This window comes from Photinus pyralis, unplaced genomic scaffold, assembly GCF_008802855.1.
Source record: "Photinus pyralis isolate 1611_PpyrPB1 unplaced genomic scaffold, Ppyr1.3 Ppyr1.4_LG6, whole genome shotgun sequence".
NCBI lineage: Eukaryota > Metazoa > Arthropoda > Insecta > Coleoptera > Lampyridae > Photinus > Photinus pyralis.
In genome coordinates, this window is record NW_022170663.1 from 33603956 (window position 1) to 33623106 (window position 19151).

General features: G+C 38.3%; 2 protein-coding genes across 2 annotated transcripts in view; both read right to left on the reverse strand.

Moving 5' to 3' along the window:
• Nucleotides 1-5167: 5167 nt before the first annotated feature.
• LOC116173897 (40S ribosomal protein S6-like) lies at nucleotides 5168-6405 on the reverse strand. The gene is made up of 2 exons (XM_031491637.1): nucleotides 6259-6405; nucleotides 5168-6192 (listed from the first exon to the last, which is right to left on the reverse strand). Exon 2 carries the CDS (start codon nucleotides 6175-6177, stop codon nucleotides 5437-5439), a length of 741 nt encoding a protein of 246 aa, XP_031347497.1. The 5' UTR covers nucleotides 6178-6192; nucleotides 6259-6405; the 3' UTR covers nucleotides 5168-5436.
• Nucleotides 6406-8520: 2115 nt separating this feature from the next.
• The window catches only part of LOC116174605 (LIM/homeobox protein Awh), a 34310-nt gene continuing 23679 nt past the window's right edge, over nucleotides 8521-19151 (reverse strand). The window contains exons 3-6 of the mRNA XM_031492547.1: nucleotides 10226-10443; nucleotides 9923-10162; nucleotides 8790-8912; nucleotides 8521-8729 (exon numbers count right to left, since the gene is read on the reverse strand). Of these exons, the coding sequence (XP_031348407.1) occupies nucleotides 8671-8729; nucleotides 8790-8912; nucleotides 9923-10162; nucleotides 10226-10443 (640 nt within the window). The 3' untranslated portion in view covers nucleotides 8521-8670. The remainder of the gene's footprint in view (nucleotides 8730-8789; nucleotides 8913-9922; nucleotides 10163-10225; nucleotides 10444-19151) is intronic.

The following is a 19151-nucleotide window of genomic DNA, read 5'->3' on the forward strand; positions in this document are numbered from 1 at the left end:
ACATCACGGAGCATATCGACTAACTTCGGGAATCGATGCCCTGGTCTATGCCATGCGAGTCCAGACTCCAGTCGGTGGGCTAAGGAGGGGTAACTCGTAGTAGGTCGGTACTGGAATACGTTGCTCGCAACTTTTAAAACAGCTTCTGGCAGCGCCTAACACCGTACCGTGGACCAACGACTCTGAAATGTCATGGCCGAATGGGGAAATAACCACACCGTCGTGGTAAGCTGATGATGACTAATGAATCTCAAACTGACCGCGGTCACGTCTTATACGAGCTTGGGGCGCGGAGGGTCTTCGCAATTCTACGCCGGGATCAAGAGGAGACAACGTCATACAAAGGGCCCAAAAGGTAGAACAGCTAATGCCGACGGGCTGCGAATGGCCAAGGCTCGGTTAATAAGCGAACCTTTTTTAGAACAATTAACTCAACCTCACATGAAATAGCCGACAGGGGCAAAGTATTTGTTTTGAGGTAAAATTCCGATGGAAATAAAGTGTAACCGTCTGGGTGACTAATGGGTCCCTTAACTTAGAGATCTACGGGGAACATATAAAATCTGGGTTGACAAAATTCTCACCAAACAGTGGAACATATAAAGCCATAGTTGTCCAGCATTGACTTACAAAAAGACGTACTCTGATACCGTCACACTGCTATATTACCTGACGCCTCTCCCTTACTTGTAAAGAATTAGGAAGCAATGGGGAGCGTCAAATTTCATAAAACCCCTTATTATATATATTATCAAAGAAGAATGTTTGCAAAAAGTTCCAAGCGATATCAAGATAGTACCTACTCGTTTTATTTAAGCTATTTTAAATTCAACGTTTAAATTTCATGCCTTATTTGGTTTCGTTTTTAACTTTGCTTTGGATTTGACCTCTGCTGATTGCAGGCATAGCGTGAGCTGCTATTGTTTGAGTTTACCGATTATTTGAATGTGTTTACGCGGGAGTAGATTACCAGAATATTACTGCCCTGAATGTTTGGATTAATAATTTATTTCCGTGGAAGAGAAGAACTACATGGAGTTCGCCCTGTCCCTGCAGTTGTTAGTGTCTAATTTCTCTTCTGTTTAAAATGTTGGTTTGTAGGTATGTGAACCACATTTGCTTCGATTACTTGATTTTTGTTGTACGATTTAAGATGTTTGATTTTCGTATTTCTGTTTGTACATCGTTACCTGTAATTGATTTATTTCTTGTATTTGTGTTATGCCAGGTTTTTTTATTGCTGGTTCTTTTTTCCTGGCTTTTCGGTTTGGATTTGCTCTGCGGAACCCAGCCCCGTGCGTAATATTTCATTTTCTCATTTCCTTCGGACGCACAAAAATTCTGTTTTTTATTTAATTCCCTTCCCGATTGTGTCTCACATTCAAACGCATAAAAGACCACCATAGGAAAATTGCAACGTAGAAGTCAATTCGTACAACTTCATCCAAGCCGAATGTTACCGAGATTTGAAAGTGGCGCGAACGTCCATTTTTTGACAACTAAAGTTAGATGGCGCTGTCTGCAATTTGTTCTCCAGGGTTGCCAACTGTAAGTATAGAGTAAGTCAATATTTCCAGTACAGCCTGAGGAACCCCTAGGAACATTACAGCATCAAATATGTATTTGGAGGAATAGGTAACGAACGAAACCCACTTTTAAGAAAGACTGTATGCAGTTATAGGAGAAACTGATGGAGAAATCGTGGCCCCCTAAGTATAATACTTTTGGCAATGTGAAGCTTACTATTATGTTTTAGCATTCTCAATCAAAATATAGGAAGAAATTTATTAGACCTTTCTACGCTTACCTACGTATAATTTTGAAAATAGAAAAAAAGCAAACATTGTTAAAACAAATTAAAAAAAATTTCTGCATTTTTATTTATTCTTTTATTTTCTTATTTTTATTTCTGGTCTGGTCCAGAAGATTAGCTGTAAATTCCTATAAATGGCTATTTGGAAACGTACTTCATTTAAAAAAATGGGGTCTAGGACACTTCGCCGAATGCCCACAACGCCGACACGATTTTTTGAAGGTCCATATCGCCGACTAGGGACACTACGCCGACGGACACTACGCCGACCGTGCCCACATCGTCGACAAGTGTGCAAGGGACACAACGCCGACCATGCCCACTTCGCCGACGGACACTACGCCGATCGTGCCCACATTGCCGAAACGTGTGCAAGGGACACTAAGCCGAACGTGACCACAACGCCGACTGTTCGAAAATCCAGGCCCCTCATACTCTGTCCAGTGTATGAGTTTGCATTTTAAAAAGTTTAAAAAACATGTCCTAAACCTACAAATAACCTAATATCCAAAGCTGCTTTGCTTCACACTCCGTCCAGTTTGATTAAGAATTTTCGTATGAGTCTGTAGTTCGAAAAAAGTTAAAAAAAATATTCTGAACCTACAATAACCTAACGTCAAAAGCTACTTGGTGTTGCACACCGTCCAGCTTGATTAAGAAGTGTTGTATGAGTCGACGTTATGGTCACGTTCGGCTTAGTGTCCCTTGTTCACTTGTCGGCGATGTGGGCACGGTCGGCGTAGTGTCCGTCGGCGAAGTGGGCATGGTCGGCGTTGTGTCCCTTGCACACTTGTCGACGATGTGGGCACGGTCGGCATAGTGTCCGTCGGCGTAGTGTAGTCGGCGATATGGACCTTCAAAAAATCGTGTCGGCGTTGTGGGCATTCGGCGAAAAGTCCCGGCCTCAAAAAATGTAAATTTGACGCTTTTCATAAGGCCTTGTCATTGGTTAAATCTAATGAATGCTCAGCACGTGTTAACCTATTGTAATCTATTGTAATAGTTATTTACATTATTAGTGCGGGAACAGTTATTTTGAAGATGAGCGCGAAGTTTGGCGGCGCGAGTGCGCAACGCGCACGAGCGACGCAACTCGCGCTTAATCAAGCAAATACTGTTCACGCACGTAACATGTATTCTATTTTTTGCACGGATTAGTTAAATCGAATGTATATAAATTCAAATCCTTTTCGCGAGATTTTTTCGACATTATAATTCTTTTGAAAAAATCAAGTCCTCTATGCCGATAAAGTAGAAATTTAGAAATTTAAAATGTCAATTTATTGTTCAAAACTTCTGGTTTAAGCTNTAGTATATTGAAAGACAAGTGTTACAATGCGACCTATTGTAATACGACTATCTTGTGGCACGAGTGGCGACGCGAAGCGTAGCCACGAGTGTCCGCAAGATAGGAGTATTACAATAAAGCATTGTAACACGCGTTTTTCATACTATTTTTTCTATTTCGGTGCTTTAATTTAATTGAAAAAATCATTATCAGAAACTATAGGGAACGTTAGAACTAACATGTTTTATGTTGGGAACACTTTTTATGCCGTTAAGTTTTAGATTGGCAGCGTAGTAAGACTGACATTTTGAAGTTCAAACATGGAAGTACCCAACGAAGTACCTACTTGTACTAACTAGTAACTGCCAACTTAAGAAATGAGTTACCAAAAAAAAACGACTATAATCACTGTCTTTGTACAACTGTTTTCGGCCGAAAACAGTTGTACAAAATCATCATTGTGACACCGAAATAGAAAATAGTTATTTACATTATTAGTGCGGGAACAGTTATTTTGAAGATGAGCGCGAAGTTTGGCGGCGCGAGTGCGCAACGCGCACGAGCGACGCATCTCGCGCGAATCAAGCAAATACTGTTCACGCACGTAACATGTATTCTATTTTTTGCACGGATTAGTTAAATCGAATGTATATAAATTCAAATCCTTTTCGCGAGATTTTTTCGACATTATAATTCTTTTGAAAAAATCAAGTCCTCTATGCCGATAAAGTAGAAATTTAGAAATTTAAAATGTCAATTTATTGTTCAAAACTTCTGGTTTACGCTTATTTTTGCCCGTGGACTACAGGGAATGATGTAAATAACTATTTCGTAGTTATGTCCATCAAAGGACATCCACAAAATGTATATTCAAAACATCCCCAAAACGTTTCGGGAAGAACATTTTATGGATGTTCTTTTTAGGTTCATGGACATTCGTACACTAGTTCGTACATATAATGGACCTACAACGTACGTCCACGAGACGTTGGGTACTATATGGGCTCCTGGGTTTCTGAAGCCCACTATATGAGATTACATTTCATAAAACCCCACAATTAATTATCACCTACCTGTTTTCTGTTATGGTTGAAGGGACATGCTGGTCTCTTGTATTTAATAGAATATTAAAAACTTACAATTTGAATATTTACTGTTGATACAAAACTTACTTACGTCTCTGCACACTCAAATATATAACTGTATATAAGGAAAAAAAGCAATAATTGATATTCTCAGACAGTCTAGAAGCACTAAATCCTTTAGTGGCGCTCACTTGTGATTCTGAACTTGTCCGGGAGTGCATCTGAAACCTGAAGCAGCTAGGAATTAATGATCATATAGCTTTATGGTGTGTTCCAGTAGAGCATTATGTGCCAAGCTTCTACCAAAGTATATGGTCCAGAACCATTACCATATACCATAGAGTAAATATTACTCTATGCATATACTTAGTGATATACAAAAAGACCATATAAAGTTAAGTTATAAATCAGTTGGAAGAGGCGAGCAAGTCCCCAAGTACCTAGCCACCGACAGGTTAAGTGATTTATCAAGGCGACTTATTTATTTAATTTATATTCTCCCTCTTTTCTTCTGGGCTGTCATGTCAACAGGCTTGCACCCAATTACAGAGTGACCCGCATAATGCTTTTTAGAGGTGCCAATTCAGAAGATCTAAAGTTGTTCTATACTACCATTGAATAAGTAATTACTTATTCAAGGATACTACTCGCAGGTCTCATCTGTCACAGATGAAAAATTATTACCTCAGCCATAGGGTTCGAACAGTCAACCTCCGGCTATGTAGCCCAACGCTCTACAACTGAGCCACATAAACTCACAAAGTCTTAGCAAGATATTGATCTGTTAACCCTAACAGGTCACACAAATCTTGAGGGAGACTAGGTGACCATGGGATGCATCAGGCCTTATAGTTCTCACACCAATAATAATACCCAATAGTAATAAGGAATTGTTTCAAATACATAATAAAACCATAATTTTACACAGTATGGAATTATTATTATTAATTAATTATTCAGGAACCAACTTCATAACTATGTATACATAGAGACAAATATGCACCTACATGTAAGTAACAAAATTACAGACATAGAGTGCTAGTGCATAAAGACTTTATTACAAATTACAGTTTATCACTACAGTGGAATTAGTTTAAACAAAAAATTGACACCCCACCACAATAAGAAACCATAAATAACTATTTGGGATGTTGAGATCAACAATACTTATATAACAATAAAAGGACTTCTAATTTTACCCACTACCTACTCTAAAATATAGAATTTTTAATTAACAAACTACGCCACCTTTAAGTACTACCAGCACTAGATTTGCTCTCACGTGAACTCGAACTACGCTGCCGCTTTAACTCCTTTTTCTTCAACTTCATTTCCTTGTGTCGCTGCGCCAGTAACTTTTTATACGCATTTAATTGCTCCTTGCGCTTCAGGCAACGTCGCTTCTTCAGCGCCAACATGTGACGTTTGCGTTGCAAGTTTCGAGGTGTAATGAGCCGCTGTATTTTGGGCGCTTTAAATCTCTGCTTCTTGCCTTCCTTCGGTGGCAGCGGCCGTTTAACAACGTACTGACGTACGTCGTCCTGTTTATTTAAGTTGAACAATTTCCGTATTTTATTCGCACGTTTCGGACCCAACGGACGGGGCATAGTCTTATCGGTCAGGCCCGATATCTCCGCGTCACCCTTACGAACGATGGTTAACGATAGAACGCTCAAGTTTGAGTCGACAATGCAACCGCGCACTGATTTACGTCGCCGTTCGCCTTCACGACGAGGACGGTAGCAAGTGTGTCCTTTCGATAATAATAAACGCACACGTCCCGTAGTTAAGACTCCCTGTTTCATAGGAAAACCCTGCTTGTCGTTACCGCCCGTAATTTTAAATACGTAACCTTTCCAGTCTTCGCCCAGGGGATCGGCGTGAACTTCTGCACCGATTCGTTTGTCGTAGAAAATCCTCACCTTGTGGTCATCGACGATTTCGAAGAGCTTTTGACACCCAGTCGCGGGGTACGCTATGTTTAACTTCATGCTGGAGCACAATTACTGGAAATTGGAAAGATTCATTGGGCAGTATTGATTTTATGTTCTGTTTGTATAGAGAAAACTTACCTGTTTAGGACGTTGATTTAAAACGAAAATAATACCACTCTACAAACGTTTTCAAGCGAAAAATTATGGTCAAATTTCGGGAGAGTAAACAAAAATTTTCCATATTTTGAAATGATTGTACGCGTGCGTAAAACAATAACAAATTTGCGTTACCTAGCAACGCACAAAAATTTGTCTATGGAGCTATCTATAATTTTTACTATGCCATTTTTACCGGTGATTGACAGTAGATGGCAGCACAATGATTATAACATTTTACTTACATACAGGGTCAGCTTTACGTTGCCGACCACCTCATTTCGTAACTGGGAGTACAGATGACGCAACTCACTCCAATACAAGTTTCCTAAATTGAAGGGGATTTTGTGTCTTCACGGCATTTCTCCAGAGTTGAGAGTTGCTTTGCAAATGCCGTGTGCAGCCCGCGCGCTATAGCATGGCGAATAACGGCGCAAACCGAATGTGATATCGGAAACTGCAGATTGTCGGAAAAACTAGTGTTGTTGAGATTCCTCTTCAGTGGCGTTCAGTTGAGTCAAAGAATACTACCCTTTGGTTGAGTCAAAGATCATACTACAGATCTTAGGTTGTGCGTATATTATTATATTATAGTATCATATGACTTCATGTTCGCCTATACTCTGTTTTTTAACTAGGAAGACGGATTTAAAAACCTGATTTACACTGAAAATGTCACTAGAATCTAGTAACAAAAATAATAGACTCATTTTATACAGTCATGTATTGTGTGTTGCGTGATGTGTTTTTCTTTCACATTTGGATAGATTTCATTATTTATGCTTTTGGGTTATTATTTGATAGGAACTACTTTATATTATGCATACATCACACTTTTAAAAGCGAACTGTCGAAACTTTTCGTTATCTTTGTGGTTTTTTATTGTGTTTCTCAGATTGTGTGGCGGTCACAATATAGTTCTAGTTGCCCAGTGCCGGATTATCAACGTATGGGGCCCATAGGCAGTAAATGCAGCGGGGCCCCCTCATAGACATTGAAGGGAAAATCTTAACTACACCTTGTTGGTTGATTATTGAAACGTCGGGCTCCTATTTAATTATTCTACGATTTTTAGGTACATTATAAATAAGGGTAGGCTGCACCTATCTAATCTAATGCAAAAACCGCAGCAAAATTAAATAGGAGATTTACTTATTTTTGAAATGTAGTGTAAAATAAAACATCAGTGGACTATTATATGAACATAACTTTAATTTAATACTGAATGGTACACAAAATTTATACAGGTACCTTCCTTAACTTCTTTGAATCTTTGAAATAAAATTGCGTACCTAATATAGCAGCAAATTCTAATTTGGTTAAAATGTCATATTCACTTGCCATTATGGCATGGGGCCCTTTACACCCTCGGGGCTCAAAGGCAGTCGCATATTCTGCCTAAGTGGTAATCTGGCACTGTTAAGTTGGGCTATTTGTACGAGTTATAAAGAACGGCTAGTCGAGCACCTTCTACTACATTGCGTCCGGGCGGGGACGAGTACAAGACAGCAACAACGCATGTGAAAATCATTAAAAATGGGATAGTTATATACGGGGCATAAAATGGAGACAAGCGAAAATTTGGTATCTGGAAAAGGACATATAAAAACCAGAAAACTATAACTTTTTTTAGATAAATGCGATTCCAATCCCAAAATCAGGGCCGTCCCCAGAAACAAATGGTGGAAGGGTCTAAAACTTTCTAGAAATGAGATAAATTTTAAATAAACGCAAAATTTTCCATTTCCAACCCATCCCATATGATACTGTAAAATTTATGAATTTTGACGAATTTGTTCTATCTGAAGTTATAAATTCTGGGCTCGGGGGGGTCGGCGGACACTCCCTGGCCCCTTGCCGGCGGGCCTGTCCAAAATGCAGAGATCATATTTAGTAAGTGGGACTTCGGCCAAGACTGCACCACAACCCAACAAAAAAAATCATGTACCAATCTGGATTTGAACCACGGACCAGCAATAGCGCAATCGCGTATGTTCTCCAGTGCAGCAAAGCTGATGATAAGCAACTAAAGTATTTATGGCATTTTATGGCACGAAAATAAATAGAATAGGTACGGTGAGTGCACGGTAGGGGTGTGAAGGATTTATGCATATTGTTGGGATGGGGACAGATTAGGAATAGCAATAAAATCCAAAATTACTTATCTCATTACTTACATCTTGATTGACCACTCACACCCCCGCAGTGTCAAATGAATGAATACAAATTATAATAATACCTCTATATTTCTCTTATTCTTACATTTCCTACGAGTAATCAATAAATAAGTACAACCGAGTAACAAACAGTAAATAGATAGTACATTTTAATAATCACGTAACATATCGGCGCGCGACCAATACATCAAAAATTCTGAATATCAATAACTGACTCTTAAACTTCTTCCTGCATACAGTGCATTGTCGACTCCTGTGATAACTCGTCGAGCGATTCTGTTCAAGAAACAATTCTGGATTAATCATGATTATCATTTCGCTTTTAAATTTACGTACCTTGCGGTGTGAATAATGGCGGAGGCGTCGATTTGACGTTGTTTTGATGTTGTTGAAATGAATACGTTAGATGTAAATTTATGTGTCGTGCAAAATTGCTGTTCTCACTATTTGAATTGTGTACTGAAACAAATTTTTATTTTTATTAATTAGCTAGACAATACAGTGAGTAAATAATCATTAGGTACTACTAAAAATCTACTAAGAATGGCTGTCGAATAAATTGTCTATTTAGTGTAGATGTCAGGTGGCAATCCCGAAGGAAATCCAAAATCTTGGGTAAAGCATTTGATGAAGTTGATGATGTAGTGCAGTGGCAGTGCTTAATCGCTAAGATTTCATTTTTATATCTATCTTTATAAGAGTCCGAGAAGAAAATATTTTTATGAAGACGCTTTCTCATCGTATTTGTAAGACCAAATAATGTAGTTAAAATAATTTGAAGAAGATTTCTGTGGCATCCTGTTTGTATTTAATCTACACACGAGGCCGGAAGTCGGAGCCATTTTAGTTCCGGAAGGTTCACGTCGGTCATCTTGTGTGACAGCTTTGTAATCGCATCGCATCATCGCTTTGATACATTTCAAGGGACATTAATCTCTTTCTGACTCGGTCTCGTATCGCCTACTACCACATGCGCAACTGTTGAGATTTGGAGGCTGTTGGAAGTGCAACGTTATCTTCGTAGTTGAAAAAATAAAGGTTAGCGACATCATTACTTAGCACAGGCTCTCTTATATAAGTGCCTGCACCGAGATATATAAATCTTGGTGCACAGTATGAACCCTAAGTCATAAAACGATGCAGAGCAAGGCAATGGTACCACCTGGTCCAGCAGGATAAGGCTCCAGTGGAAATGAGAATCATGTAATAACTTACCTTCATGCATGAATTATGAAATACGTTATTTAAAAAAAAGAAATCATAATTACAGCACGTACAATTAAATGAAGAGAAAGGTATATTACCTACTAAAGAGACTAGAAGTCGAGGTAAATCGGAAACGCAGTGAACCGAGACTTAATTGCTTTTGGAATATAAATTAAGTTGTAACAGAATTTGAGAAGATTCTGTAAAACGGATGAGTAATGCAAAACCGGCACTAAACCGTATCATTAGGAAATGAAACTTACGTTGATTTTTCACCTTTCCGTTATGCATGTGCTTCTTCTGCCTCGCCCTCGAGTTCTGAAACCACACCTGCGTAACTCTTTTACTTAATCCCGTAATTTGTGCGATCCTCTCCAAATCTTGCCCGTCCGGATTGGAATCTAATTGAAAATTTGCCTGAAGCACCTGCAACTGCTCCTCCGTAAAGGTCGTTCTGACCCTTTTCGCCTTATTTTTATGGAAACCCTCCGCATCGCAACCGTCTGCAAATCAAGAGATGTCTTTTTATTTACTTAAATAAATTGGATGTAAAGTTTCGAGTTTACCATCGGAAGAGGTCGTGCCGCCGTCTAACGTCTCCAGATAGTGTGCCTTGCATAGTACTCGGTCTTCGTGCAGGGCGAACTCCTCGCCCGTTGATAATTGACGATGACAGGCGGCGCAGGCGAAACAGGCCAAGTGATAGACGTGTTCTCTCGCCTTGCGGACCCAGTCGCTTGATGAAATTCCACGGGAACATACCGAACATTTGGCTCCAAAACTTCTGGAAAAAACGAAATCGGTTACGCAATTCACTAAATAAATAATCAATTAAACAGCAGAAAAATGTGGTCAGTAAAACCATTAAATAAGTAATTACTTATTCAATGCATAATATTTCACTCGTGCCTGCGCTGTTATATTAAATAGACAAGTATAAATTGTGCACAACTCTTGTGCAGATAAAGCGCATTTTTTGAACTGAAATAGCTTTTGTTTTGACATCACCAATGGATATATTTCTTGTAGACTTATCAAACGCCCTTTGTGAGTACTCTCTTCCGACATCACGATAAGAGGTCGATGAGGGGGGCTGTGGTTGGTAGAAATTAATTCTTTTCGTTGAGACCTTTCATTAGAGTGCCATGAAGAATAAAACTAGTTCCACTAACCCCCCCCCCTCCCCCTCCTACCCGTACTTTGATAAGAGAACAGAAAGAAGGGTAGAAAACGGTTCCTTTCATTGAGACCTTTAATCACTTTAGCACGTTGTTTTCATTTAAACTCTCAATAATTCTTGTATCGTCAAATATTTCTGCTCCTAATACAAAGAGCCGATATCGGAAAATCCATAATATCGAGAATTATTATTGCTTTACATTAGATTAGATTTTCAACTGAACTCCTAACTAAAATCAGGATAATTTTATATGTATAGTGGTATTTTTGTTCCTAATACAAGGGGTCTCACAAAAAAAACTTTGGAAACTTTATCTGACTACCAAGAGAACATAATAATCGAGGGGCTTTTTTCTGCATAGCCCAAGCATGTAATTGTTGTATCGAGCATGTGCGAGGAGGTAATTCTGCTCCTAATACAAAGAGGTTTTTTAATATTTTCTTAGCTACCACCATTGAATAAAAACCACATAGAAAGCCAACGCAATGCTTTTTTATGGGGCCAGTTTAACCAATGGTTTAACCATTGAATAAAAATAGTGTTTTTATTCAATGGTTTAACGGAGTTTCTCCGCAGGTTGCCCCCTAGGACAAACTCCGCTAATTAAAATTAAGTAAATTGTAATCGAGGATTTATACCAGCTACTCAACTGATTCAACGCGGTTTGATGTGGTTTTTTATTCAATGGTACTACGTTCTTCCACAAGGGCGCCCAGCCTTCAAACTAATTTTTCGGAGACAGTAACGTTCCTATCACCTATAAAGAAGAGGTCTATTTCCATCATCCAGAAAAAGGTCTCAACGCCTTATTTAAACTTTTACCATTCTTGTATCAGGAGATCATAATGCGCTAGAAGGTGTTTCTGCTCCTAATACACGCTGTATCAGTTATTGCATAACCACCAGGAGAACATGATGATAACTAGGCCCTTTTCCAACATCAAGAAAAAGGTTTCAAAGTCAAGAAATTATAATGTGCGAGAAGGCGTTTCTGTTCGTAATACAAGAATTATTAGTTAAAAAACTAAATATTTTTGGATGAGGAGAATGTAATGTGCAAGAATGATACTTATATCCTCCTATAATAGAGTGTTGCTCCTAATACAACAAGTAAGTAAACCTTTGTAAAATTTGTTTGGCTACCAGATGAACATGATGAATAAAGAAGTCCTTTTCCGCCATCAAGGGAATGCCTTAACACCGTATTTTGACTTAAACTTGTAGCAATCTTGGATTAGGACATTATAATGTGAGAGGAGTACGCGTTTGCTTCTACACGCAGTGTTAAGTAATCAATTCTTGTAAAACTGTCTTCTTACCAGGAAAACATTATTTCCACTTTTACAATTTTCGTGTCAATGCGCGAGGGGGTATTTCTGCGCCTAATACAAGAAGTATTGGTTCAAAAAACTCTTGCGAAATTGTTTGGCGACCAGGAGAACATGATGGACAAGGAAGTCCTTCTCCGTCATCAAGAGAACTGCCTTACCTTATTTTGACTTAAATTTTTAGTAATCTTGAATGAGGAGACTGTAATGTGCAAGGGTGTTCCATGTGCTCCTAATACACGGAGTGCCAATAATCAATTCTTGTAAAAATTGTCTGGTTACCAGGAAAAGATGATGAACGGGGAGAGTTTTTTCACCATCAAGAAAAAAGTTCAACGTTTTATTTCGTCTCGAACTTCTACCATTCTTGTGTCAGGAGACCATAATGTGCGCGGAAGTGTTTCTGGTCCTAATACACGTAATATCAGTAAGCAAACTCTTATAAAATTTGTCTGGCTATCAGGTGAACATGATGAATAAAGAAGCCCTTTTTCGTCATCAATTAGGAGATTATAATGTGAGTTCGCTTGTGCTTCTCATATATTCAGTGTTAATCAATTCCTATGAAACTTGTCTAGCTACTAGGAGAAAATGATGGACGAGATTAAGTATTTTTCCTTCATAAAGAGAAATGTCTCGACAACTTATTCAGACTTCAACTTTTACAAATCTTTTATCAGGGAAGTATAATGTGGCAGGAAGTATTTTTGCTTCCAATGCAAGGAGCGTCATCTAGTAATTTTTTGTAAAATTTGTCTGATGATGGACGAGGTGGTATTTTTACACCATCAAGAAAAATGCGTCAACGCCTTATTAGACTTAAACGTTTATAATTCTTGTGTGCTAGTGCTAGAAGGTGTTTTTGCTGTTAGTAAACTAAAGTTTGTTGGGCTACTAGGTAGGAGAACATGATGCACGAGAAGTTCTTTGTCCATCATCAAGAAAAGAGTTTCAACGCCTTTTTTAGACTTAAACTTTCACACATAATGTGTCAGGAGAGTACCTATAATGTGCAATGGTACATTTCTGCTCTTTATACATGGAGCATCAGTTAACAAATTTTCGCAAAACTTGTCTGGCTACCACAAGAACATAATAGACGAAGGGGCCTTTTCACTCATCAGGAGAAATGCCTCAACACTTTATGTAGGCTAACAAATTTACTATTCTTGTATCAGGAGATAATAATGTGCGAGGAGGTATTTCTGCTACTAATATACGAAGAATCAGTTAGCAATCGATTTCTCGAGTGCAAGGATCAATGCTATAGAATATGAGCCGGATTAAAAGTCTGGTTTCCCAATGCGAGCTGAGTGGAAAAATTCCCCTACTGGAAATCGAAAAATCGCTGTTTGATCCGATATTGTAGACTACTAACATTTTAACGCCTTAAGGTAATTAGATGTCTTTAATTAATTATTTCAATCGATCGTTTGTGGCGAGGTGTGTGTATTCTGGTCCTAAGTGCGTTATTTGATTGATTTTGTTTAATAAATTCGTTTCATCTGTAAATGTCAAAAAAAGTATTGATCTATGCATGGAAAATACGCTAAGTGCCTCTAGAGCGAAATAATAATTTTTTTCCTGTTTTAAACCTCAAGGAATAAAAGAAAAAACCACAAATTGTACAAAAAATGAATGCTGGTCAGATTTGGTTTCTATTACGGTTCTGTCTAGTTTCCATGAAGAATTAAATAAAGAAAAACAGTAAAAGCCTAAAGGCCATAGTTGTTAATTTGTCCACTTTTTTCCAATTAGTATCTATTGCAGAAATCGAAAATAATTTACATCACAACAAAGTCAGAACCAATGCGATTCAGTCACGAATCCTTTACTGTAATGTAAAGTAAATACTGCCAATTATTCTAAATTTTGGATTGTCCAGAGTAAATATTAGTAAGGGCGATGGGGTGAATATAAATAAACACGATATGTGGAGTGTAAAAAAATGGGACATTGTGTATGTATAACGTAAAAAAAATCTACCACACATGATAATGAACAATGTCCGCAAGAATCTATAGGTATATTGTATTTGAATGACTAGCACTTCTATGTTTTCATTTGTCATTTGGTAGAGACAGCGCAGTGACATTTGACCACCTCATCTCATTCTATTTTATCCAAAGTTGGTGCTTTATAGTCGACGTTCCCATCATTCCCATGATAAATAAACCATTATTAAATCTTTTTATAAGTCAATATTTTTATGCTTCTAAACAACAATGAAATTCTTATACGAGCGACCACAAAGGCCGCCATCCTTTGTTGGACCAAAGCGATTTTATTCTCTTCGTCAGATAAATAAATAACGTTATAATAAACATTTTAGAGAAATTTTATATTTCCGTTTTTTATTGAGTTGTAAACATTCCCCGAGATCTTCCATCGTCGAAAATATTAAACTACAGTTTTTTTTAATGTCTAATCATACCTTTAATTGGTTCTAAAATTCGTGTACGAATTTAATGGGCCAATTTTAGATGCCTCATCTATCGAATGTTTCGAGATTCTTGCCATGCCAAGTACGTTGTAAACACAACATTATTTTAAACTAACTGTTCCCGAAAAAGAGCTAGACAAGGTTACAACAAAATTAATTGTAGATATTGCCTTTTACCAAAGTGAGATCCGTAACGAAGCATAATTTCTTGTTTGGACGTCTTATAATTGAGATCTCACACGTTTGTTAATCAAGTCTTTGTTTATGATTGCAAAACAATGGTTTATTTTGAATATATTTGCAAAAGCAATCAACAGAACAATAATGTCAATTTCCCAAAAATCCTAATTATTGGACAGGAAAAATTCGCCACCGGAAACTCGAGGGGCAAATATTTTGGCGCTAACATTAAGATTTATATAAATTGTAGGGATACTCAAATACCAAAAAATGTCAAATTCGATATTACTCATTTTGTTGGGAAAATGCAAAAACGCTTTACCTTGATGTCAAGAAAGGAACTTCATGGTATTCTAATGAAAGGTCTCAACGAAAGGAATTAATTTCTACCAACCATAGCCCTCCTCCTCGACCTCTTATCGTGATCGGGTATATTCCCTTATACCTCAAGAACGGATTGTCGGAAGAGGGTACTCGCAAAGGGCGATTGAGACATCTGCAAGAAATATATCCATTGGTGATGTCAAAACAAAAGCTATTTCGGTAAAAAAAAATGCGCTTTGTCAAAATTTGGTCAATGCTTAATCGTTTTCTTTGCTTTTGAATACAATAATGGGGCATGCTTACTTGTGATTAAGATTAACTCTCTGTGAGTACGTACACGTATACCGTGCAGAGGTTGCAACCCCTAACAAAGTTTAATTTAATTAATCGGTTCACAATTTTATGTAGTCGGGGATATTAATTCAAATTGTTTACGAAGTTTGAGTGCGCAGGTATTTTGGCTATTTGGGAACCTATTGGCGAAGTCATAGGGGTTGAATCGACTAGTTTTGTTCCCTTTTTGGTGTTCCTAAACTTGTTTATTCAGGGGAGGGGGTTTTACTTGATTCGGCAACCTAGTCATAGTTTTATTGAAGTGTTGGTACAAATTTTGGTATAATTATTGTTGTGACCCAGCGTTTTACTGTTTATCTTTTTTATATTACTATTACTTTTTATTATTATTATTATTATTATTTATTTACAACTGTACATTTTTTTACAATTTCGTTACCTGTATTTTTGATACTCCCTACACATTACCGATTACAGTATACATAACAAAAAAAACAAACTACATCAGTATTTTAAGTTCGCCTTTGTCAATTTTACACAGAACATCTTTTTCACACCACATACTTTGAAATCCACTCACGTCCTTTTTTTCCAAAAACCAACCATATTCAGTTTTCAGTCGATAGCTGATTCTGCTGATGTACTCGGTTTTATAGTCCGTCACCTTTCTTCCTCGCATTGCGTCAGTTGAAGATAGATAAATTGTGCTCTTTGCCATTGTTAGTAGGTAATTCGCAATATGATGCTTGGACATTCGCTGAGGAAGACCGCTGTATATCTGGTGTATGCCAATTCGAGTACCAGTAAGTCTGTACACTAACGCTTTTACATAACTCCAAAGCTGTATTGTACGAGAGCAATTGAAAAAGATATGAAAACTGCTTCCAAGATTTTGACAAAACGGGCAAGTGCTATTTTCCCTGATACCTGCTTTTGTAAGAAATACTGCATCCGCCAATCTGTCTTTTGCCAATCTCCATGCAATCTCACCGTCCTTACCCAATGTCATTTTATTAAAAAATGTATTCCAATTCACCTCAATGTCTAACCACTTTCCCAGTTGTTTCTCCTTAATGCGGTACAAGTTTGCAGATAACTTTTCTTGCAGTGCTTTTCGAGTTTTCTTGTCCAGTTTTGTCATACTTCCGTCTATATTTTCAAACATAAGCTGAATAGGTTCTTCGTCGTCCTTGTCTTGCATGTGCTCGTAATAGTGATTGTGAAAATAGCTCCGTATCCTTGAATAGTGGTTTTCCAATTCTATTCTGTCCCTTCCTGAAACGTGATAGATTTTCGCTCGTAGCTCCTCCGTTGTTATCCATCTGGTTCCAATTAGGAAGTCTTCTACGGTTTTAAAACCCACCGTAACCCAGCGATTGATAAACAATGGTGGTTTAATTTCCTTCAGGAGTTTCGAACTGGTTGTTGGTATTCTCTTGATGTCTCGCAATCCTCGAGGAAACCCCTTCACTTCCATATCCAACTTATTTACCGCATCCACAATGGACAAAGCAAAAGGCGAGTGATCAGTTTGCACCTTTCGATGCATCAAGAAAAACCATTGCCATGACGTTTTGTAATTATCTCCTATCGCATTGACGTGGTTCATAACCATTTGCCAGTTCTGCACTTCACCATTCGGAAACAATTTCTGCAAAGTCATTAACCGAAAACATATCAACTTAGATTGCAAATTTACAAGCCCTAGTCCTCCCCACCTCACCGGCAAGCATAAGTCCATTTCTCTACACCAGTGTTTCCCTCGCCACATGAAATTAACAAATAGCGCTTGAAGTTCACCTATTTGTGCCTTATTGAAATGCACTATGTGTAAAACGTGCCATATTTTAGGCGCAACTGATTGGTTAACAATAGATTTCTTCCCTAACAAAGAGAGATAGGGCATTCGTCGTTTCCATAGGTCTAAAGAGGATTTAATTCTAGTTTTTATATCTGCGAATGCATACTCAGCGTCTTTCTTTTGGTCATCGTGAAAATTTATCCCAAGGACTCTAATACTCTCAGTACTCCATTGGTAACCAAGTGGACGATCTTTCCTACTTTTCCACCGTCCTGTCCAAAACCCCGTGGATTTACTTGCATTCAGTTGGGAACCAGATTGCTTGGAGAAACACGCGTAGCAGTTTGCCAACACTTGGAAATCAATGTCACTTGACACGAATACTGAGACATCATCTGCATAGGCACTCACCACAATGTTTATAGTGTTCGTGAAAGATATGCCTTTTAGGGATTGGCGGCACAGGGAAAGGAAGGGTTCAATGGCTAATGAATATAATGACCCAGAAAGGGGACATCCTTGGCGTATTCCTCTTCTCATTGAAATTGCACTCGTCAATAGCGTATTAACTCTTATCTGAGCTGTAGCGTCACTGTATAATGTAACGGAAATGCTGCAGACATGACGTCGCCTTTGGCACTCTGGAATTTTCTACGCGTATTCGAGAATGTACTGGACTTACATTGCTTGCGTGTATAAATGGTTGCGGACCGAACATCGCGGCAGTCTACTATCGAACGAGATCGAGTGCGAACGAAACATAGAGCGCGAAAAGCTGATATAAATTTCGAAGTGTGTGATATAAATAATCGATATAAATTGTACGGATTTTATAGTGTTTTAGTTTTGTTTAATAAATATTGATATAAATCGAACCCGAATTTATAAATAACGTTACATTGGTGTCAGAAGTGGGATTAATTAAATTAATTAAAAGTAAGTTTAAATTAAGTGCTTGTGCTTGTGTATGCCTGTAACAAGATCTGCTGCCGCTAAAATGGAAGAAACGATGCTCAATTTGCTCCAGCAAATCCAAAATGGCCAACAGGTGTTGCAACAAGAAATAAAAAGCAACCAAGAGAAGTTGGAAGAAAATTCTAGAAATTTTGAAGAGAAGTTCGAGAAGATGGAGGAAAATTCTAGAAAGATTAATGAAGAAAATTCTAGAAATATTCAAGAGAAATTCGAGAAGATGGAGGAAAATTCTAGAAAGATTATCGAAGAAGTCTCTAAATCAATTGAAGAAAAAGTTGAAGATAGAATTACGGAAGTTTCCAAAACATTTAAAGCAACATTCGTCGAGATTGAGCACAAGTATGAAGAGCTGCGCGAGCAATTCTTGCGACTGACTACGAAAGAGCGTACTAGTAGTGCCACAGAAACAAATACAAGAGTAGAAGGCGACGTTCAGCAAGCCCGAGTAAAACCACCTACTTTTGATGGTAAGATTCCTTGGACCACGTACGTTCGACAGTTTGAAGCAGCGGCTGCGGCAAATAAATGGACTCTTCAAGACAAAACTACAGCCCTGATTCTTGCTCTGAGAGGAGATGCTCTGGATGTGTTGCGGACCATCCCCGAGGATCAACAGAACTTCCAACAAATAGTAGCGCGACTAGAAATGCGATATGGCGATAAACACCTTCAGCAAGTTTACTATGCCCAAGTCAAGAACCGAATGCAGAAACCTGGAGAAAGTTTGCAGGAACTTGAAGCGGACATCGCTAGACTGATTCGATTGGCATACCCTACGGCACCGGAGAGCTTTCTTGATCAACTGGCTGTACAAACATTTATCGATGCCGTTCGTGATGGAGATGCCCAGCAGGCTTTGAGACTGGCTAGGCACGACAAAATTGAGAAAGCTTTGGCCCATGCGTTAGAATTCGAAGCCGCCAAGAAAGCTAGTCATGGAAGTGCGCGAGTACGTATGGTGGAACCT